General features: G+C 38.5%; 2 protein-coding genes across 12 annotated transcripts; one reads left to right on the forward strand and one right to left on the reverse strand.

The window, feature by feature from the left end:
* The first annotated feature begins 252 nt into the window (after positions 1 to 252).
* On the forward strand, positions 253 to 21,913 carry Ampdeam (AMP deaminase). 11 transcript variants are annotated; one of them, XM_070657315.1, is made up of 17 exons: positions 253 to 428; positions 533 to 673; positions 2,517 to 2,653; positions 10,257 to 10,437; positions 15,207 to 15,360; positions 16,023 to 16,209; positions 16,618 to 16,707; positions 16,913 to 17,262; positions 17,361 to 17,558; positions 17,650 to 17,945; positions 18,030 to 18,156; positions 18,244 to 18,407; positions 18,487 to 18,781; positions 18,940 to 19,050; positions 19,175 to 20,964; positions 21,324 to 21,617; positions 21,731 to 21,913. In XM_070657315.1, the coding sequence occupies exons 3-15, from the start codon at positions 2,521 to 2,523 to the stop codon at positions 19,343 to 19,345; spliced, it is 2,457 nt and encodes an 818-aa protein (XP_070513416.1). In that variant the 5' UTR covers positions 253 to 428; positions 533 to 673; positions 2,517 to 2,520; the 3' UTR covers positions 19,346 to 20,964; positions 21,324 to 21,617; positions 21,731 to 21,913. The 11 variants fall into 11 exon arrangements, with proteins under 11 accessions (XP_070513416.1, XP_070513425.1, XP_070513389.1 ...); XM_070657324.1 differs by having other exon boundaries at positions 19,175 to 19,312; XM_070657288.1 differs by lacking the exons at positions 21,324 to 21,617; positions 21,731 to 21,913 and having other exon boundaries at positions 19,175 to 21,288.
* Efr (ER GDP-fucose transporter) lies at positions 20,998 to 23,025 on the reverse strand. The gene is made up of 5 exons (XM_070657458.1): positions 22,772 to 23,025; positions 22,292 to 22,508; positions 21,901 to 22,215; positions 21,670 to 21,821; positions 20,998 to 21,547 (listed from the first exon to the last, which is right to left on the reverse strand). The coding sequence occupies exons 1-5, from the start codon at positions 22,846 to 22,848 to the stop codon at positions 21,301 to 21,303; spliced, it is 1,008 nt and encodes a 335-aa protein (XP_070513559.1). The 5' UTR covers positions 22,849 to 23,025; the 3' UTR covers positions 20,998 to 21,300.
* Positions 23,026 to 23,051: the final 26 nt, after the last annotated feature.

Raw genomic sequence — 23,051 nt, forward strand, 5'->3', positions numbered from 1 at the left:
TTTTGTTTTACGTGCAAAACTCCAAGTCCACCTTGAAGTATACATACATTAATCGAGAGACCGATCGCAGCGACGTTTCTCCCTAAGCTATTTTCTAATTTACACCTGCGATCTACGTGCGGGTAGGTACGCAAGTTCTGCGTCACGCAAATTTTCCGCGCTCTTCCCCTCCTTCGCCCGTGTAATTAGTGTGGCATGGTGATATGCGTGGTGGTCAGTTGCACGCGGGTATGGATTTTCACGGGAAGCGATCGGGAGCGAGTCTGCGCCAACCCGGAATGGAACGCCGCGGCCTATGTCGCGCCTCTCCGACCAATCACGTTCAGTGCCACGCGCGTCGCACCACGGGCACAGCAGTGTCGTAGGAGCCTTTGCTGGAGAAGACTCGTTCCTACGTTTCGTCGCAAGTGCTCAGCAAAGGAATAAAGGTAGGTGCTTCGCAACCCTTTTGCCCAGGTGCCTCTAACCTCTTCGCCTCGCATCCCCTCTTCCTCCTCGTCAAGTTATCATCACATAGAATGGTATTGTTTAGCTGTCACGTTCCATCCTCCGTCGCGGTGACACACGGGCAAATTGGGCGGAAGGAATCGAGTCCTGAGAAACAAAGAGTGAAAGAAAACGAAGGGTGGGAGGGTTGAGAGGGCAGGAGGAACAAGTGTAACCCCATACAAAGGTAAATTTCGTTATAACGTTAATAAGACAGCTGCTCGTGGAATTTTATCATTCACGCGAGAGTATTTTTATTCAGAATGCGTTACGTTGAATTGGAGTACTCTCGTAGCATATATACATATATATACATGTATAAATTTAGAGTACGATAATCGAATTAAAATCCGCGTCATAGGAAAAGACGATTTCGAAGTTATCAAAATATAAAATAAGAGCTTGTGTGCGAACAAGAGGTCTTTGTCAGAGATAATCGGCTTTATTACTTTTCGCAAGAATATCAGTGGGTCACATCATGTGGGATTGCGCAAAATCTCGATACGTCGGAGTACGCGTATATCTATTAATTCCCATATGCGCTCGGATAAGCGGCTACATTCACGTGTCGACGTATCGATGACAACGACTTCATGCGTACGTCATCTTGATAGGCCGTGACTCGTGCGCGGCTGTGCGCGGCATGCGTCAGACTCCGAGTACTCCAGCGTGCATATATAACGCGTGTTTACACGCCGGCGGCGCAGCTAACATCCGGACGCTTCGGGAAGGAGTGCGCTGACGACGCGACAGCGATCGCGCGCTTCCCGGTGATCGAGCGCCCATCGAGAATCTTCGCGTCGTGTGATCGAGCGGCGCCGAGTCATTTATCCTGAACGTCTCCGCCAGCGAGGCGCCGCGCGACCCTCGGGCAACTTTACGCTGTAAATCGCGCGGATCGAAGCGGCTGGATGGCGCGACCTGCCGCACCGTCACGATTGGTGTAGCGCGCGTACTGCACCGTTTCGTGATCCGCCGCGCCGAACGTCGTGTCCATTTCGTCAGTTTCGTGGACGACGCGGCGATCCCGTTGAGCTTGTGGAACTTTTCTTCTCGCGAGGGCCAGAGTATGAGACGAGTGTGATACGTAAGTGACAGAAGTTTCCCGGATGCGAGAGACGCATCTCCGCGATACGACGGACGCCGAATAATAGCGCGATCGTTTCGCACTTACCGCTACGCGCGTGAAAACGTTTCACGGTGAGCCGTTAGCAGGTAGATTGATCGGCTGTAAAGACCCACGCGTATGTGCTTCTTCTTCCGTAAAAAGTCTTTGACGATTAGAAGGGCTGGGCGGGAGCGAGAAAAGAATGACGTGCACTTTTGTCGATGGCAATCTGTTTAAATTTGTATATTTTGTCGTATAAGCGCGTATAGAAAAAACAAAAAAAAAAAAAGCAGAAAAAAAAGTAATTGTTGCTATTGTGTATTAATGAGCATATTGCAACACATTCCAATGTAGATATAAGCATTAATGGTCAAACCGCAATAAGCTGAATATGCAAGTGACGAAAGAACCATTACACGTCGCCATTTTTTAAACTGCTCCGCGTTAATTACAATAAAGAGATACAATTAATTTCCATTTAAATTAAATAAGTGCGACTTTGCAACTGTTAATTGGTACTTACTCTTAAACTCAACGTTTAAACTATGTAAAATTGAATAATAAATTTGTTACATCAGAGATCAGTAATAAAGTTAAGCGGAGTGTAGCATTAATTAATATCAATAAGCAGATCAGATTTTATTAATAATTCATATTATGACAATCAAATCACAAAGTAACAGTTACGTCTTTTTACGGTTCCTGGTTATTATGACGTTTAATATTGCATTATATATTATTTTCTCACGACTTTCTTATCGCAAGATAAGAATTCTTATGCGATAAGAATAGGATCATTCGGCATGATTTTCTGATAATACAAAAGAGGAGACTAGAGAAATTATAATGCAACATTATAATTTTTTAACAGTAGCGAACAATTAAACGAAGCGAGCACTTAAAGTGACGAATGTATTTGCAGAATTATGGAGGACGTGATGGCCATGCACGGCGTGAAAGAGGTGAATGGTGACACAGACAGGATCTATTATGAATTGGATGGCGAGGGCGATGCTGATAGCTCGACAACACCAAGCCACAACGTAGATCACCGTGATCGTGAGTACTATCGATTGTCATTTTATAATATAACTAATCAATGAAATGGTTTAGATCAATTACCTATGCAAAGAGCGATTGTTGTTTCAACGTAATTTACGGAGGTAATCATAATTGCGGAGCAGAATAATAGAGACGTATTAAAAAAAGAAAAAAGAAAAAAAGAATGACGAAGTTATTCTCTGTGACTTTTTTTTTTAAGTTGTCAGAAAGTCATTCTTTGATAGACATTTAATCAAATTTAGTAAACTTCTCATTGTTATTTGAATTTAAATTATTAAAAATATTTGTTCTCGGCAAAGTTTTAATTAAGGCTTTGCATTCCTCCGTGATTTCCTACTTTAAATAGCTGATCACCTCGCTTAACCGCAATTATATCGCGAAATAAGCGCGAAATGTATCGTGGTATTAAACAGTGCATTATAGCAGTCACGATTCGCATAAACTCGTTACAACGTTTTATTTGGCTGCACGGAAGGCGAAGTTAATTAAAGTTCACGAGAGGAATACGGATCGATATAAATTATATGCGGCAGGCGCGCGAATGAAAGACAAATGCACCGGAGATTTTTCGTCGTCAGAAACTCGTTATAATTCTCGTAAGGTTATTACGGAAATGCTAATCTGAAAAATAAATAATCGAAAAAAAGAAGAAAAAGGATTAGATAGATATTTCCAACAGAACTAGATAAAATTATGAAGTTTTTTTATAAATCAATGGAAATGAAAACTGTTCTTTATTTTAATATTTGCGCAGTCCTATTACGCATTTATTATAAAAATTTATTGTTTATAATAACTTTAAGACACGCTTTATATGTAGCTTACAGAAGTGGGTGATTTTAATTATCAAAGACTAGTCAGTAAGAAGGATTATTCGAAAAAAAACTCACTTCACCTTCCTTCCGAAGTAGGAAGATAATTCTTAACTTCTTCAGTACATACTCTTGTTAACGGATACGAGCAAAAATTTCGGAAGTTGGCAGACAGCCTAGGATCTTCTCTTTGCAGATGATGCCCGGTAGTATTTTGGCCGTCGTTACAATGGTGCCGTCGGTGTTCGTTTCGTCTCGTCAGTGCGAGGCGAGACTTTCGGAACGTGAATAGAGGGCAAGAGCTTCTCAGAAGTAAAGCCACGGTTTGGTTGTTCGTCACGCGGTAGTTTCACGGTGCTCCTCGTTGAGTCGCGTTATGCACAGTCGTAAATTCCGAGATAAAGCGTCGTTACATGAAATTCTGAGAATTTCTAGCAAAACGCCTCTTTGCAATAACTGCACGATCGATACAGCGATTGTTATTAATGGTGAATCTGGAAAAATGAGTGAAGTTTAATAATTTCGCGAAAATAGCTCCGGTGACGGGTTTTGTACAGGCGAGTTTGGCAATAATTGGCCGACTTCCACTTCGTAAAAATCGTTCACAGTTCTTAATCCCGATCAATTTCGTCTAGGTGAGTCATGAACAACGTTTGACGTAAATAAGCTGTTTTTTTTTCTAAATTTTTCAATCAAAGTTAAATGTTTTTACTTACGTAATCTTCTAATTGTAAGTGGCTCTTGACTTGGTTATTAGCAGGAATTGTTTGGTGTAAAAATAAAGAAGGCCAAGTCACTTCTTTAAGAAACAATCAGTTACGAGTTACCGAACGAGATAATTTTTTAACGAATTACCTCACAATTAGTTATAACAATAGAGTACTAAAGTTTTTGCCGAATTTTAAAATTAAATTAAAGGTTTGTTTTTATTCAAGAATTTAAAACTTTTGTTTGTTACCTAAGTACACATAGGTGAACTAGCAGTCTCGTGTTTTGCAATCGCGTAATCCAATCGGAAAATATAGGATTTCACGTTTGAGCTCGCGCAATTCGAAATTGTCCCGGCGTTTCTCATTGTCCCGTTCGCTTTTGTGACCTTCGCGCGTGGTGCTGGCACGTTTGATAAGTACGCTGATTAGCACGTAATTTAGCGCGACGTCTCCAACGTAGTTAGAACCAAGTCACGCGCGACAACACGCTAAAGTTGCTTTGCTGGCATCGAGCTCGATCCCTATCTCTCGCAAACGATCATAGAATCTCCTCTTTTCGAATCGCAGAGACGCGGTATCGCGAAGGACATTTATTCTGTGACATCCTAGAGAATTTCCCAAGAATTCCTTATCGGAGAGGACAAGTTAATAAATTTTCTGCCGAAGTAAGGTGAATCGTCGATAGTGCAATTTACGCTGCAACGAGGATCGCGTGACTCAGGGCTAGGAAAAATGTCGATCAGAGGCGTTACCACTTCGGAGAACGAAGCATTCCTTGGTTCCTTACGCCTGTCGAACTTTCTGATCGATCCGGACGAATATTACGAAGGTAAAAGCGAGCGCGGGAGCTCGCGTTTGTGTAAAATTATGCTGCGTTGCTTAATTACTTGATGTTGGGATCGACGCAATTGACAAAACGCATTTGTGTCGACGTTACATTACTGTGGAACTGTCCCAGATAACGGGCACTTCTGCATTTAGCGGAAAAATTTGTGTAACGTGTGAATAACAACGATGACGAATCTGTATCCGTTACAATCGTCAGCATTTCTTATCTTGTCAATAACATAACTAACGACCCGGCATTATACCTATACGTTATATGTACATCCTTTTAATTGTTTTTATTGCTAAATTATTGTGTTTATCGCGGGAAATTGCAAGTTTTTACGCCTTTTTATGGCTTTCCGGAATTTTTTTCAACCGTATATACGTGTTACATATTGTCGCTCATTTTCTTGAACCAAAGAAGGTTTTTTTTCCATTAAAGTCTTAATTACAGAAATACACAAGTTACTGTGAATATAAGTCGGAGATAATACTGTAATTATTAAAGGAAACATTAGTGAAATGATTGCTATTCCATTCAAAAAATAATAAAGTTTTTTTGCATTCATTATTCGAATGACAATGTTTATGAGTTTCAAACAGTTTGTATTTATTTCTGGTCATAATTGAAATTTAAGTCAGTATTTGCGTATAGATTAAAAAAAACTCAAGCAAAAAAAGAAAAAGAAAAACTTATTACTGACGTCCCATTAATTATTATCTTTCTTTTTTTTGTAAATAATTAAAAAGAAACATTTATTAAATTAAGAGAATGAATTAACTCTGATAAAGAGGCACTCGCACTATATTAAATTGTTGGTGACAAACAATGTCAACATGTTTAGCATTGTTAGATTTATATCTTGGGTAGTATCGGATACAAAACGAGAGAAAGATAAATACGCCTCGGTGAGATCGTGGATAAAAAACGTGCCGCCTACGTTGATTGTTAGCGCAGCTCTTAGAGTTACAAAGGGGCAGGTGATATTTTTTTAAACGGCCGCACATTATTTACGGCTTATACAATTGTCAACAATAGGCCGGCCTTTCGCACGCACATCCCCCGTTCTGTCGCTCGTACATAATCCGCCGGACACCTACGTGGTTACGCATGCACGCGTAATGATCATGCGTGTCGCGCTGCGACGAGATGTAGGTCACCGCGGAAATAGGTACGCGCGCCGCCGTCGTGTGTCCGCGAATGTGTTATTGCAATGAAAATACGAAAACGTGCATTTCGCTCGCGCTGCCGCGCGTTGCGTGATGTTTACGCCAACTTTTTCCCTCCCCCCCGATACGCTCCGCGCGCGCGTATGATGAATAAAGCTAGATATTAATACATCGATAATGCGGGAATGTGGCGTAGATCCAGTTCCAAAAATCTCATCGAGCGTATTATTAGTCCTTGCGTCGCCACGTGCAACTTTCAATCCCGCAGAGTTATTTAGGATTACGTCGGGTGTCTGTTTCGAAAATGTAAAGTTCTCCAGAACCTCTTGAAGGAATGTCCGCGGATATTTGCGCGCGGCGGATAAAAATTCATCGCGCCGGGCCGATGTTTGTAACGATGTTTTGTAATTAGGGGACCTCTGCAGCGAACCTAATCGCGTATCGGCGTCCACGCGCGGTTCCGCACGCGCGTACAATCCACGCGCGAGCGTACGCACGCGGATTCCGTGATGCGGCACTGCCGCCAAGATTCTACCAAGCATTTCCTCCCTTCTTCTCATCCTGGCATAGTCATTGCATTCGACACTCTCGCAAACCAGTCGGTATGGTCAGTGCCCCCCGACGCGTCGTCGATTAAACACGCGGCAAAGTGTCTCTCTTTCTTTCTCGAAAGAGAAAGACCTCTCCGACAGTGAACTCATATTCTGCGTTTTTCTACGCGGCGAAGTCGTTGTAAACTGCTCGGCGATAGATAAACTGGGAGTCGCGCGGGATCGAGTGACCATCAAGGATCCTCCCGGAAGGGCCTCCTCGTGTCGCAAGTTTGTGCAAAACTTAGAGAAACTTCGCAAATTCGCATCGCATGGACCGACTTGTCCGACTATTGACACTCGCGATTTAAAACTTGGAATTAAAACGAATCGCGAAATGCGTTTTAAAAAGTTTTTCTTTTTATTGAAATATCTCGGACACTCTTCGTCTCTCGAGTGATCATTAGCAGCAGTAAATTACTGGCGTAACGAATGCCAGAGTCTTTTATCAGGTTTTTGTTGAGTTGTTTTTGATTTTGAAAAGAATAAAGTGTCAAACGAGATATGTCGACGCCAACTCTAGTACAAGTTGACGTAATATAAGACTTTGAATCGAAATTGTCGTATAAACTTTAAAAGAATCGTTGCTCAATTCATACGCATACATATTTATAAAGTAAATTTTTTTTTCAAATTTAATTTTCTTAAGTTAAATTTTAATTTACAACTAAAAGATTTAAATGTGTTTAAACGATGGTTCTTTTTGATAACTCCAAAGGAAAAGAAATATCTGCAAATTTAATAGAAAATATTACTACATTTGTGTCTTTTGTTATGAACGTAACTTTTTTTTTATACATGGAATAAAAAATTACTTGATCAAAGTAAGCGATTAATCGCCGTCGATGCGACGCAACAGCTCGTTAAATATGTTGATCATTGTCGAAAGTCACTCCGTGATTAGCATCTCACGTTGTAACAAGAAACGTTAAATATCGATAAATTCATGATTCACTTCTTACGAATTCGAGTAACCTTATACGACGTTTATCTTTGTTTCACGAGTCATTCGAATCGTTTACCCAGGTATTCACAGCGTGCTTCTTTTTACGTAAACTTTGTGGAAAGTTTAACGAGTTCTTTAAATAATTTAAGTGCAGGTGTTTTTTATTTTTTTTTAATTTTATATTACAAAAACATTTCAACTTACTGTGTAACATTCCCAAAATATTCTTGACTGATGATTAAATTTGCTTTTAACATTTGCTCGTAAATTTCGTCAGAATTTTATTTTTCCGTCGCAGATATTTTATCTGGAAATAATGTTTTCTTATTCGCCAACGGCAACGTTCGCTTATCTCGTGCACGCAGTTCGAGTGGAGTTCACGCAGACGTTACGTGAAAATCCGAGATACGAAAATAAACCCGACAATTAGATCCAAGAACGAATTAAACATTCATCAACAGTGATTCCAAGTCGCGTTTAATTCTCATTCTTTGCAGTATTGTAATTCACACTCGGCGGATCTTCGCTAACGGTGAAAAACGGTGACTTCTGAGGTGCCGACCTCGAGGAGAACGATCTAGAAATATTTCTTCGGGTCATCTATTTATAGTGCAAGCTGATGTTTTCATTCGCCGCCGTCGATGTTCAAATAAGAAGCGAATCTGTTAAACAGCGCACGTTGCAAATTCTCTCCGTCGATAATTTGCTATTGATTTACGTTGGAATTTGCCATTTTGTTTTATACATTTCTCTTTCAAAACGAAAGTTATTGACTCCACCGTTCCCAAGCGCACAAATTCTTTTGCAGAATAAATTTCGGCGCGAGTTTACGCTATTGTTGGGCCACAAATAACCGTAATTTGCGCATACGAAAGCCACAACTATGTATAATTATTAGCAACAAAATATTAAAATAAATAACACGCGCGGTACGATCTTTTTTTTTTTTTTTTTTTAAATTACCATGGATTTCAAAAGGAACCTGACATCGACTGGAAAGAATTAAAATAGAGTCATATTACGGAATACAAAAAGAGATATTCGATTTGCTCTCGACGTGATCCGTCTACATAGTTTACAAGAACACATCCGTGTCAATTTCATGTAAATTAGACGGGGGAAGGGGGAGTACCGGTACAGGCGTAACTTAATCATCCCTGACTCGGTCGCAATTCACCCACACTTCTGACGTAGACGTAGTATTACGTCGAGGACTATAAAGGCTGCGTAGGACACTCGTAACAACTTTGTCGCAGCGACTCTTTGTATTATACATATGTTAGAATCGCTCTACTATTGCAGAACCTGGTCCCGGTAACGACAAATGCACGCGCGAGTCTCTCTTTGCCCTCACGGCGCCGAAGACGGGAACGGTTCGCTGGTTTGACGAATGAAATCAACAGTCCTTGTCAGCGTGCACCGCGCCGCGTTCTATTAATAACTCGGCGCTGTGCCGCTCTTTGTAGATTTGTCGAGGGTCGCGGGTGAGCTTATTGGTTCCATTGATAATATCGTGGGAGAACGACGCGTCTCACGCGGAAGTGCGATCGTTGCCGGACTGCTGACCCTCTCTAGAATAAGAGTAATAAAGCGGCGTCGAATTAGAAATAATCGGCGTTAATGGCAAGAATAATAAAAGTAATATTTTAATTCAATTGTTCACTATTTTGTAATGTAGAGACGTACACTTTCGGCTAACTACAAAGGCCACCGCGTCTATTGGATTAAAATTGTCTTGAGCTGCTTATGTCGTATTTTTGACCGAGTCAGAGACGATCGATCATTTCAAGCTTTTTCGAGTAATGAGATCGCGTAAACATACATGTAGGTATAACGAAGAACCGAAAAATGTTTGCAGAAACGTAACGATTTGAGTTGATGAAAACAATTGACATTGTCGAAATGGGAAATGAGAATGAAATTCTCGCTGTGTACAAGCGCAATTCCATTACCGAGTGGTTGCAGAAAACTGGACAAGTCACGGAATATGTAAATAATGGTAAATCGTCAACGGCGAAAGAAGCTTTAATCCTATTATTTTCTTTCTTTAATTCCTTATCGCGCGACCTACTACTGGCTCTCTACTTTTTATCTAATAGCACATAAGTTTTGTGTATTGCAAATCTTTTATTATGTTTGTCTAAATTGATTCAAGGTGTATAAGAAATTGTTACATTTGTATTTTGATATCATCTGTAATATGCGTTTGAAATTCTTGAATTTAATATACGTGCTTTTCACGTGCATACGGTTTTCTTACTAACATTGCGGTGTACTTATTTGTGTATCCTGCATTTGCATCAGATTTAAGGTGAACGAGAAAGAGTTGAAGTAAAATAATAATGTCACATGAAGTAAAGAAATATGAATATAAAAATGAAGTAAATCAAAGTTTTGTACGTTATATCACATTAGATTAGAAATAAATTGATGTCTAGATTTAATAGAGAAAGTATATAATGTTGCGATATTACGATTGAATCATCCTTTAATCATCAATCGTTTAGCAAAGTTATTTTGTTTTATTTTATTTTTTTTTTACAGGCAGCGAAAGTCCAGTCTTTGGTGGTATTGAAGGTGCTGGTAGCGTTGCAGGCGGTAGCAGCAGTTTAAGACTCGCATCTCACGAATTGCCCAATGAGATTTCAGCACCTTACGAAGTGCCTCAATTTCCGATCGAGCAGATTGAGAAAAAACTTCTGATCCAACGACAATTGACTGTCAAGTAAGCATCAATGCAATTATTTATACAATGTCTGTAATTTTCATAATTCAGATCTTCGCTTTTTTTTTTTTTTTTTTTTGGCTAATGAATCTTTCCTTTTTATTTACTCACGCCACTATATAAATTAAAAGTTTAATTAAGCATAGAAAATATTTGAGCTCTCGATCTATATTGATCTTTTTATATGTTGGTTACGAGAAATAGCACGAAGATCGAACAGTTTAAACACTCTAGCGTTTTCAAAATTACGCTGTAACATATCTAAATAAGTGTCGCAATCGATTATCTCAAACAGTGGAATATCGTAATACATTTAGAGGCTTTTACGAAAATTAAGAAACGAGTAGATCATTTATTCTTTGTGCGATACAATGATACCATCGTATTAATGCAAACTCGGCTTTTAAATACGTCGAGAGTATTTCTAATTAATTTGCTTTTCTGCCGAAGGAATATTGCATTCGCTTTACTAATTCTTGCCTGAGCTTTTAACGGGAATTGGCATTCGGTGAAGGTAAAGCAAAAAAAAAAAAAAGAGTTTATTAGTCAGAAAATCTTGAGGTAAAAAAATTCGTGGAATATTTCGATTACATTTTCATTATTTATTTGCAGAGGTTTTATAGTTATATACACCGTTATTACGATTGTATAAAAGATCTTAGCTGTATTCGCATTATTGACAATCGAACGGTGAACGTAATACGAACGGCTGTTCCATTTCTTACAACATATTGTAACAATAAGAAAACGTTTTACGCATTAATGTTCAACGTACGGCGGAACGTGGCTCGCTTGGAACCAGTTTCGAATTATTATCGTTGATAGATATTTTACCATGATGTATTATGTAGATCCAAGCGAAGGATATAATGGATAGAGACTGGGTAGGTCACGTCGCCCACGTCACGGCTGGAGAGGCCGAGGTGAACATTTTGCGAATTTTGCGCGAGAAATGTCGCATTGCAGCTCTTTACACCTTTTTCGAATTCCCAAATTCTTTATTCTACGCTTTAAAAAATTAATTACGTTTTCTAATAAAAACGCTTATTGCTAGTTTATCTATATGGTGCGCATTGCAGCATTTAAATTGCATCGAGCATATTGAATTAGCGCATATTTAACTGTACAAATTGATTGAGATGCAATAATGTAGCGCGGACGAAATGCTTTTAACAGTATTTGAGTGTCGTGGAGAATTATACAGTTTTAATTTAATTTTCTTCAATTAATTCAATGGCAATTAGATATAAATTTTATTAACCTTATCTTTCTCTCTCTTTTTTCTTTTTTCCCCCTTTTTTTTCGAAGAAATTAAAAATAAATTGTGTATAAATAAGAGAATTGTGCGATACTTATTATTTGTGTTATTTTTAATCAACGGTCCGCGTTTGTCTCTCTCAACTCATTTTAAATTATTAAATTTCGAGCAAAATCGGAGTAATGAAAACGTAAAAGATCCGCAATCGTGCACATTTGGCTGCGCTGCGCGTTATTATCTATAAACATGTCGCCTGATGGCAAATATATTTATATATTTGTGCAAGTATATCGAAAGGATACGTTTGCACTCGCGTGCGTTATTTAGATCGACTGCGCAATCTTTGTTTATCGATTGCGTGAAAATCGCGGATTACCTTGGAACAGCCGTTGATCACCGATAAAATCGTCGTCGTCGCCGTCGTTGTCGTCGTCGTGAACGGAATTCTCATCGTTGCAGCCAATAAAGCTGCGATCAATAATTCAACGCGGGACGTGTGCGCCTGTTTGGCCTCGAGACGCTTAATGCAACACGATAATTCGAAATGTGTGTCATAATCGTTAATACTTATTTAAATATAGAACCGCCCCGGCGGCGGAAACAACCTAAGGGTTTTGGCACGGGAGGTCGTGCCGCGAAAGGCGCTGATAAAATTTCGACGGGAAGCCCCGGGCTTATCGGGATAGAAGGTACGCGCTTTCAGAATCGTCAGACCTCGTTGCGAAACACCTCGTGTAACGACCTCCTCCAAAATCGATCGCTGCTGCTTCGCCAACGAAATAAAAGCCAATAGGCTTGCTCAAGGTGGTACTCCCGCTGTTCGTATTTCTGCCTGTTGCCTCTTAACTGGAGGCGCTCACGATATCGCCGCGATATTGAAGTGTATCACGAGCACCCATTGACGTATATGCGTTTCGCGACGGCCGCGTACCGTCAGTGGGACTCTCGGGGTTAAAGTAAAACGATGCAACAGATAGATTATTCGGGAGGCCTGAACGACCGGTTAAGCGAACGATAAATACGCCTCGCGCGTATTACGTTAGACGCTAGGCTTTGATGTGTTCGGCATGCATAAAGGATATTACAGCGTGCAAGGAAGTTACGTCACGTATAAGGAAACCCAAGCGCGCTAGGTCGTTCCGTACATACACGCGAGCGCCGTAAAATGCGGCGGAAAGTCCGGCGCGGGGGTGGTCCGAAGGGGTGGCCGGCGATCAGTCGCCCTTCGCGGCCACCCGCTCAGTTCTCGCGCGGCTGCCGTTGATATCGGACGTGCACGTGGCAGTGCGCGCAACTTCCGGCGCGGGTCGTACAATCGCGCACGCATGTGGAGGAGGGTTTCATCCAGGTATCGTTCGAATGCCAGGGTACCGGAAAGCGATATAATAATCGGCGATCTGGCACGATACGGCGCGCAAATGATACCGCACGCTAAACCGTCGTAATTATCGGGAATTAAATCGCCGGGATCTTACGAAATCGCATCGATCTCAATCGTGTTCAGTGCGGTCGATATTTCGGTGGGAAAATTAACGTCACGTGGCGGAACGCAACGCAGATACCGATTCAAGTTTTGTTTTTCAGAGTATAGAAATTTATCGCATCAAACGTTTTATTGAAAAAATAAAATAAAATAAAATAAAAACATCTGATAAATGTATGAAATCTATTTGCGCTACGTTAAGTCGCTCTTCATTTAATCGATTTGAAGTCAGAAGTTTTGATTTATTGTCGTGTGATGGAGTTACATTCCTGGAGCTCGAAAGCATCTATACTGCAATGCAATTGATATACACACACAACGCGCACACACACACACACACACATACGTTTGATCTACGTAATTGGCATAGCGTGAGATATAATGAGCTAAGAGTTTCGCGTTTAAGCTTGATATAATCGGACTGTAACGGCGCTAATCTTTACGCGGGTGACACTGTGGAGAACGAGATTGCACGATGTTGGCGAGTGATTCGCTCGAAGAGAGGGACGCTCCTCATGTTTGCGCTTAAACAGCCTCAATGACGCAGAGACGTGCAACACGCGATTCGACGATTCGCCAAGGGATCTAGATTGAAACGCTAAAATCTGAGATTTTATCCTGTTTTTTCCCCCCTCCGTCGATTTCCGTTTGCGTGTTGAATTTAAATCTCGCGGATAAGTAGACGGTTAAAACGATCAAGGATCAGCAAGAAAATTAAGAAAGCGACAAAATTAATAAACGAATAGACATTTCGAAACTTTAATGACCAAATGGTGTTGCGAATTGATTGACAGTTCCTTATATTTTGGCAGTTTTCTTTTTTATTCTCTTTAAAATTAACCTTTTTATAGTTGTGACGTTTAGCGAGATTTATCGCGTTGGAGAGGCAAGTACGTACTAAGGTGTGATAAACGCATTTACCGCAGCGTCGTATAGCACACTGTTATTACACCGAGAAATGTTACTCTCTTTCGCCACATCCCGCAACGATTTGTCAACCAAGTAAGATAGGACACAAAATAATAAAACAAAGGCAAAGAGTAAAAAAAAAAAAGTTAAATTTATGACCGAAAGATTGTTTAATACCCATTTTGCGCGACAGAAATATTATTCATGCTCTATCTGTTTTTTTTTTTCTTTTTTCTTCTATGCATGAATTAATTTTCCCTTGTATCGAGATTTTATATATAATTTTTCACCGCTTTTCCTTCCAATTTATTTAATTCGATATTCTAATCGATATCTCTCGATACAACGGTGATATATTTTTTTTAATATTTGCAAACGCAAAACGCTTGTAATTTCCTGCGGCAAAACGACGAGTGACTATCGAATGTTCAGGAACGAAGTCGGAAGCGTTTATTTGATGGAACGGCGGGGTAGTGAAAATGTATGCATGAGATCGTGGAAGAAATTGAGGAAGGGTCACACGGCTTCCATCGTGCCCCGTCAGCTTCCATAAAGAGAACTTACATATCAGGTGTTCCGGTCGACTAATCATGAAAGATCACGGAGATATCCGGCCGTGCCACCGAAGCTCGGGTAACAGAATCGATCCGCGATTGTGATCGAAAGACGCCGCTAAGTCAGGAGAACTCGGGGACTCATCTTGGTGGAATGTAATCCGATGTGTCGTGTGCGGAAAAATTCGCGGAGGGGCCTGCAAATGAGTGTGAAAAAAAGCGAAGCACGAATTTGCGTAACGTTACTCGACCCGCGCTTCCGCCGGACCACCGCGATCTATTCCGCATGTAAAGGCAATCAATTTCGAGCACGTGGCATCGATCGCGTAACATGTTCGCCGGCGCAAACGAGTCGAAACGATGGACGAGGGATAATAGGATTCTTCTGAGGTAATCTCCGCGCATTGACATTATGAAAGCAGAAGTGACGAAGTCGCGTTTTTTACATTTCCGAGTGAATTGCGAGGGTTTTTTTTTTTGTAGAAAGGGGTATATTTTTACTGCGAAACTTTTAGGTAAAATAGACTGTTCCTTTAAATAGATTTTTTTTTGTTTTATTTGACAGAGCAGCGAAGGATCTTGAAGAACGTCGCAGTCATTACGAACCTTCGCTCCATCCAGGAATTCCTGATGACATCGATCATAGTTTTAAGATCGAAGAAAATGATTTCGTACCTCATTTCCAACGGGTCTCCATATCCGGCGAAGATACTTCCGGAGTGAGTTTCATGACTAACTAATAGGTTTTGGTTAATTAATTTTTTTTACAAGATCAATCTAACCGAGATGTGACTTTAGCTTTATGGTTTCACGGATACGCGAAACTATTATGCATGATGTGTCCTTAGAGATTTTGTATGAAACGGAAACCTTGAGACTGCGGATTTATGCGAGAAACCTTTGGTCGCCTGGCTTTGCCCCTTCTCTCTTTTACATCGTTACATCAACATTAATCTATAAAAAATGTGTTTAATCTAGTTTCGTTGGTATAACCTGAAATATTCATTTAATCAATAATGTGTAAAAAAATTAAGCACAAATTTGGTTATGACTTAAATTAAATTAATCGTACATATAATTTTGCGTGATTTCAACTCAAATGTATATATAAAATAAAAGGTTAAATTTATTTTATATATACCTTTTTATTAAATTTGATCAAATTAAATAAAAACATTTTTCGATTATAAGATAATTAAATTCTGGAAATTGTGACAGAAGCTGAACGCATTACTAGACTTGCTTTTAACGTTTGATGTGATTTTTCGACGTAAAAAGTAAACGCCACAATCGGGACCGATTAATTTGAAAAATTACTTTACGCATACCTTGCTTTAACTGATGTTATTTCTGTACTTATACCTTTAATAATTATATGCAGGTACCTTTGGAAGATCTTCAAAGAGCCTCAAAGATGTTGGTGCAGGCATTGGCAATACGCGAGAAATACATGAACAATTCTAAGCAGACCTTCCCGACTATTACATCTAGATTTCTGCGCAGTATCGATAAAAGACCACTTACCTTGGACGACGAAGTTCATCACGATGATCGCAAGGCCATCGAAGGTAGTTATCGCTGATTAAGGAACGAGCTTGTGTCTCAAAATGTATGTTGAAGATCCAACCCAATACTTCATACATTTTTATGTTACACGTATTCCTTGATGTTCTTCCCTCATGTCGTTATCAGCAAACATGTGATTGTGAATCTTACGAAATACTCCAGTGTAATTAACACCAACGTTTTAATGCTTCAAGCGTCGATGCCAATAACGACGTTAAGCTCGTGTATTGTGTAACTTTTTGTTTCTTTCCTTTTTCGTCGGGCGTAACGACGCGTGTGCAATCACGCAACTTCTCGTGCGGGGCTTTATACAAGGCACAGCTTTAGTTTAGTGTGCTAAGCACTACGCATTCTTAGCATATGAGTTAATGAAAAGTATACAATGCTAGTTTTATTACATATTTCTTAAGGGAATGAGCTGCTGGATAGTGTGAAAGAAATCAGGAGCACTCAATCCGACGCGGAGATCGACGCGCTGATCAAAGACGACTCTCGGACAGGTCTTCCTAATGCCTATTAATATCCTTACCTTGAATATCCTGTTGCACGCTGTTTTGAGTCACATATTAGCCACTATAAAACATCATAGAGTCTTTTTATCATGTGCGAGATAGTTATTATTTCGGAATAAATTAAACAGCGCTGCAGCAGCAGACAGTTACAACGCAAAACGTTGATTTGTTAACGCGTCTTAATTATTATCAGATCACCCAGTGCATGCTCCTGCTTCCCGGGGCGATCCATGGGAATGTGAATTTCCACCGTCAAAAAATTACAAGATCGTGCCGGTCAACGGCGTGTTCAACCTGTTCGCTAATGACGAGGATCTGGCTAACAACAAGCCGCTCCCGTATTCGTATCCGGACTTGGCGGCCTTCGTCCAAGACATGAATCTCTTGTGCGCCATGATCGCCGACGGACCTTTGAAATCTTTCTGCTACCGACGATTAAGTTATCTCTCCTCCAAATATCAATTACATGTACTACTAAACGAGCTCAGAGAATTGGCAAGTCAAAAAGCTGTGCCGCACAGAGACTTCTACAATATTAGGAAGGTTTGTACGCAAACAGAAAATTAAAGAAATTTTTTGATTTATGGTATGGTTTTATTTTCAATTAAATTTTTATTTACATATTAACGATATTTTCGCAGGTTGACACTCACATACACGCGGCATCGTGCATGAATCAAAAGCACTTGCTTAGATTTATCAAGAAAACGTTGAAGAATCACGCCGACGAAGTGGTCACTTGTTCCAAAACCGGTGAAACTATGACACTTCGCGAAGTTTTTCAATCCATGAATCTTACGACTTACGATCTAAGCGTCGACATGCTAGACGTACATGCAGTAAGTAATCTTTATTTACTTTAAAATATTGAAGACATATTTTAAATAGTATTATACGTTATTTTCTCTTTTTTTTCTGTTTTTTTCTTAGGACAGAAACACGTTTCATAGATTCGACAAATTTAACGCAAAATACAATCCTATCGGCGAGAGTCGTTTGCGTGAAGTCTTTCTTAAAACTGATAATTATCTGAACGGCACATATTTTGCACGAATAATTAAGGAAGTGGCAAGCGATCTTGAGGAATCTAAATATCAAAACGCGGAATTGCGTCTTTCGATCTATGGCAAGGGTCCAGAAGAATGGGATAAGCTAGCTAAATGGGCAATTCAAAGCGACGTTTATTCGGATAACGTACGCTGGCTTATACAAATTCCTAGATTATAGTAAGTAATTATTATACAGAGCACGTGCAGGAGGTATATTTTGCTTTGATCGATTTCTCATTGCTCGCATTTTATGTTGTATAGCGATATATTTAAGCTGAACAAACTCATGACAAATTTTCAAGAGATTATCAACAACATCTTCCTGCCGCTCTTTGAAGTAACCAACGATCCCAATTCTCACCCAGAGCTGCATAAATTTCTTCAATATGTACGTTTTTATGTTATTTTAATATATTTTTTTGTTATTGCTTTGTACATTTTTTAAACGTTCTAAATTGGTTATGTTATTATGTAGGTAATAGGTTTTGATTCCGTGGATGATGAAAGTAAACCGGAGAATCCTCTTTTTGATAAAGACGTTTGTCCACCTGCAGAATGGGACGATATAGAAAACCCGCCGTATGGATATTATCAGTACTACACTTATGCAAATATGACAGTCCTCAATCATTTTAGAGCGTATGTTGATTATTAACGTTTTCTATTTAATTTTGAATAATTATATCATTACTTTTAAAATATTAAATTTTTTTTATAGAGAACAAGGTTTTAATACATTTGTCTTGAGACCTCATTGCGGCGAAGCAGGGCCTATTCAACATCTCGTATGTGGTTACATGATGGCAGAAAATATTTCGCATGGTTTACTGCTAAGAAAAGTGCCCGTACTTCAATATTTGTATTACCTGGCGCAAATTGGAATTGCAATGTCGCCGCTCAGTAACAACTCTCTTTTCTTGAACTATCACCGTAATCCACTTCCAGAATATCTTGCTAGAGGGTTATGTATAAGCCTGTCCACGGACGATCCTCTCCAGTTTCATTTTACCAAAGTAAACGAAAAATTACAATATACTGTAGAATGTAGATAATACAATAAAAAATACGGTATTTTTTTATAATTTGTAAAATGTATTAATACATAAAAAAATAATTATTTTTGTGTATTTAATACATTATATGTTGATATAATATAATGTATTAATTATAGGAACCTTTGATGGAGGAATATAGTATTGCTGCCCAAGTATGGAAACTTAGTTCGTGTGACATGTGCGAGCTGGCACGCAATTCAGTTCTTATGAGTGGCTTTCCACATAAAGTTAGTAATTATATCAGCTTTTATCTTTTATGAATATATTATTATAATCATAAAATATTTTTAATTTTATTTCATATATTTATTTAATACATATTTATAACAATTGTTTTTTTTTTTTTTTTAGAGTAAACAGTACTGGCTTGGACCTAATTATACGAAAGAAGGAGTTGCTGGTAATGATATCACTCGAACTAATGTACCGGATATACGAGTGGCCTATAGATATGAAACCTTGGTTGACGAACTGTCTAATATCTTCAAGGTTGTGGAAAAACCCGAATCACTTCCATTTTAACAACCAGTTATTTGAATTTTATCAAAAATAAATCGATTAACGTGAAATGGTTTTAGCTTGAAGATTGACAAATTATGATATATGTATACGATTTATTCTTGTGATTTTTAATCTTTTATAGAGAATGTTTTTTTGGAACATTATAAATTCAAAAGCAAGTGATTCCTTTTCATATAATTATCAATTTTTTTCTTTTTGACATCAAGAATATATTTTTCTCGAGGATGAAACTTAGACAATTTGATAGAATTCTGTTTTTAATCGATCTTAGATATATATTTTATATATAAAATATATATTTTATTTTACAGACTATACATAATAAAAATGCGATTGAGATCATAATTTGTTTGATCTTTGCAAGAATATTAGACCATGATTATTGATAGAAAGGCCAATGATTTTTTGAGGCTGTTTTAATTCTGTACTAAATTATAAAATCAGTTTTTAAATTGATTTCATAATGTAGTATAGTGATCTATATTTATTATTGAAACAAATTGTATAAATTTTACATATATCTTTACCTCCCATCTATTTTAGATCCTTTTTTAGGACTTTGATCGCAAGAATAAGTTAAAACTTATACATATACGTTGACCAATTTTAAATTAGTAAAAAAATATTTCTTCTATAGTTGCAACGTTTATAATACGCATTAGTACGTAATTGTAATATAAATTAGATTAGAATGGAATATTACATTCATTTATCTTGGCGTTAAACTCGTGATAAAATAAATCCGTTTTTCATATTTTGGCTGTGCACGGCGACAGCAGCGTAACCCTTTTTCTTGGATTTTAGTTTAATTTTCTTACATTTTTGTACATTTATATCGTAATCAACTAATGTTTGTTTCAACGAGTATTCAGGTAACTGGCTCGTATGCGGATAGTTAACTCGTGCCATTGTACACTGAGATGCAGATATGGTATTTGCCGTGGCGACGGCGATTAACGCATGACATTATCGTGATGTGCGTCGATCCTCATACGAAACCCACAGTTAATATACCGCGAAGCGTCGGTTGCTGAAAACCACCGAGAACTAAAAGAAATTAGTTTTCAGCGGCCGGCGCTTCGCGGTATATTAACTATGGATTTCGTGTGAGGATCGACGCACATCACAATAGTATCATGCGCTAACCGCCGTAACCGCGTCAAATGCCATATCTGCTTCTCAGTGTACATCTTGATTTCCATAAATAATGTAAATATAAGAAATTAATTTAATTAGATGTAACTAAGATATTTTACGAAGTTATACATGCGTGCCAAGGTATGACGCAGCGATATAAACTTTTTTTTTATTTTAACATTTTTTTACCGTTATATGCGTCTGCCACTTTCCGAAAGAACTTTCTGAACAACGAGCCTAAGAGATTTAAATTAAGCGATACACGATTATCTATAACACTCGAACATTGTGCCCTGATATCGAATTTAAATTAAATTGTTGCTAGATAGATATATATTTATTGTAAGAAAAAAATTATATATATATATACATATATATATATATATATATACTTGTATCGTTAAAATCGTACATACGAAATCATTCACGGAACTAACAACAGCCGAATTTACTTGCAAGCATTCACAAAGTTAATTCGTTAGGTGGGTACTTGATTCACAGTAATAAAACAAAAATATAATCCTTGTTTTATTTATTAATTGAATTATGAAAATATAATTGAGGTAGAGATTACATTTCAAAAACCACTCATTATTATTTTATAAAAGCATATAAATTTATATAAAATAACGGACGGGTATTGATTCCTTTTCCCACACCGTTTCACATTGCATCTAAGAGTTTCTCTTTTACGTGCTTCCATACGTATTAAGATAACACAATCACAATGAAATGCCTTGAACAGTTTGTAATTATATAGCTGATAGAAATAAAACATGTGGTTATTTGCCCGTCTTATCCTTAAATTTAACGGTGACTTATTCAATTTTTTTTGCTTTAGGTTCTTGCTGTAAGCTTTGCATAATCTTTGGTATCACTTCCGTAAAAATAACTGTGCCTATGAAGACTAGTATCGTACCGATCCAGTGGTATATAGTAAACGGATTCTTGAAATATACTATAGAGAATAACAACGACAGGAACTTTCGCAGTGTTATTACTAAAGTAACTGTGAGGGAGTTGCATTCCGTAGTTAACACGAATACGGAGCTGATGCACATGTATCTGAAAGTACAATTAAGGAGAACACTTCGGAGATGTAATAGCGCCTGATGATATATCGTATTATGTGTACGTACGTATTAGCGCATATATATTATAACATAGCTATATTTAGAAAAGGATACTGTGTAAGAACGTTGGCAATTAAATATACGACTAACGATGGCATATCTACACCGATCACAGGCAACCTTAGTGGCTCAGATGCGAGTGCGAAGTTCCAGTGATCGTAAATATTATACGATAGCGTTAAGAAGAACGGTAACGGTAACAAATGCTGTAAAGAATTACATTGTCGATCAGCGATATTGATATACATGACATCTAGTAAAAGAGAAAAAAAAGGAAATGCTTACTGTATAATACAAAGCTTCTCGTGCATTTTTACCATATCGACTATGCAATACTTCCTGATAAATCCCCATCCTGGCGGAAACGAACAAAGCGATCGTGAGCAGAGATATACCTAAACTCCACCAGAAAAAGTCCTCCCATGGCGTTGTAGGTACTTGCACTATATTTTTTTGCTGCAAGGATTTAATCTCCTTGCCGCTAACAATTGTACAGAGTGCTATTCCTGAAGTGATCATAAATACTGATAAATATTTGCTAAAGATGTACTTCCTATTTAAAATAATGATACCCATAATCATGTTTGCTATTAGAGAACCCTGCAACAATATATTGATATGGTTACAGTGAATGTCATTTGTAATTCTTAATATAGCAAACTTATTAACTACTTACAGCTCTAAATATCATGTGCAATGGCATGGGAATATTAAAGTCAAACGCATAATTATTGCATACATTGGCAATAAAAAACATTGTAACCAGGATAAAATAGTCCTTTAAGCCTATTTTTGGTTTGGCAGTACCACATTTTGCCGTGAATATAAATCCCTCGACAGCTATAAAAAGGAATTGCGAGAACGTGATAAGGTTTCCACTGCCAGGATCGTCCCTGGAAAGATAAAGAACAAATCAACTATCATCCATTTCTCTTTTACTTTTCAACAATTATTTTATCCTAGCTCATTATAATTTTGACACAGCTTTAAAAATAAAATATTGCAAACGCTTCACCTTCAACTTGTGAATTACGAGTACTAAAAGACAAGAAAATAATGTACAAAGAAAAGAGCATTCCGAAAGTTTCAATAAACGGCTAGCGTAGTGCGCGCCGTTATGCAATGTGACAGGTTAGTCGAGTCATCGGTCACCCACTTGACGAGTAGCTCCAGAAAAACGACGTTCGTGCAGCAGCCGAGGAAGACGCAGCACACCGCGATAGCCGCCCGCATTCTGCTTCGAATCTATTTCCCTCGCCTTCACTCCTAAGACCAATCTCCAGGTACTGCCGTCTAACCTAAATTCACGTAATGAACTCTTCAACGCGCGTGACGCGATCCATTGGCGGACTGCGTCCTGCGCGCCCGTCACAGGTCTGTGGAGTGGAGGCGAGATTTCAGCGATGCAATAACGCGGCGAATCGTGGTAAAACTGG

The sequence above is a fragment of the Cardiocondyla obscurior genome, linkage group LG01 (genome assembly GCF_019399895.1).
Source record: "Cardiocondyla obscurior isolate alpha-2009 linkage group LG01, Cobs3.1, whole genome shotgun sequence".
Lineage (NCBI taxonomy): Eukaryota > Metazoa > Arthropoda > Insecta > Hymenoptera > Formicidae > Cardiocondyla > Cardiocondyla obscurior.

Excerpts from the sequence above, each read along its gene's own strand:
- Ampdeam (XM_070657315.1), top strand. The coding sequence starts at position 2,521 with ATGGAGGACGTGATGGCCATGCACGGCGTGAAAGAGGTGAATGGTGAC. Across the intron at positions 15,361-16,022 it reads CCGGCGAAGATACTTCCGGA|GTACCTTTGGAAGATCTTCA; the intron begins GTGAGTTTCATG and ends AATTATATGCAG. Across the intron at positions 18,782-18,939 it reads TCCAGTTTCATTTTACCAAA|GAACCTTTGATGGAGGAATA; the intron begins GTAAACGAAAAA and ends TATTAATTATAG.
- Efr (XM_070657458.1), bottom strand. The coding sequence starts at position 22,848 with ATGCGGGCGGCTATCGCGGTGTGCTGCGTCTTCCTCGGCTGCTGCACG. Across the intron at positions 22,216-22,291 it reads TGCACATGATATTTAGAGCT|GGTTCTCTAATAGCAAACAT; the intron begins GTAAGTAGTTAA and ends ATATTGTTGCAG. Across the intron at positions 21,822-21,900 it reads GAGAAGCTTTGTATTATACA|CATTTGTTACCGTTACCGTT; the intron begins GTAAGCATTTCC and ends AATTCTTTACAG.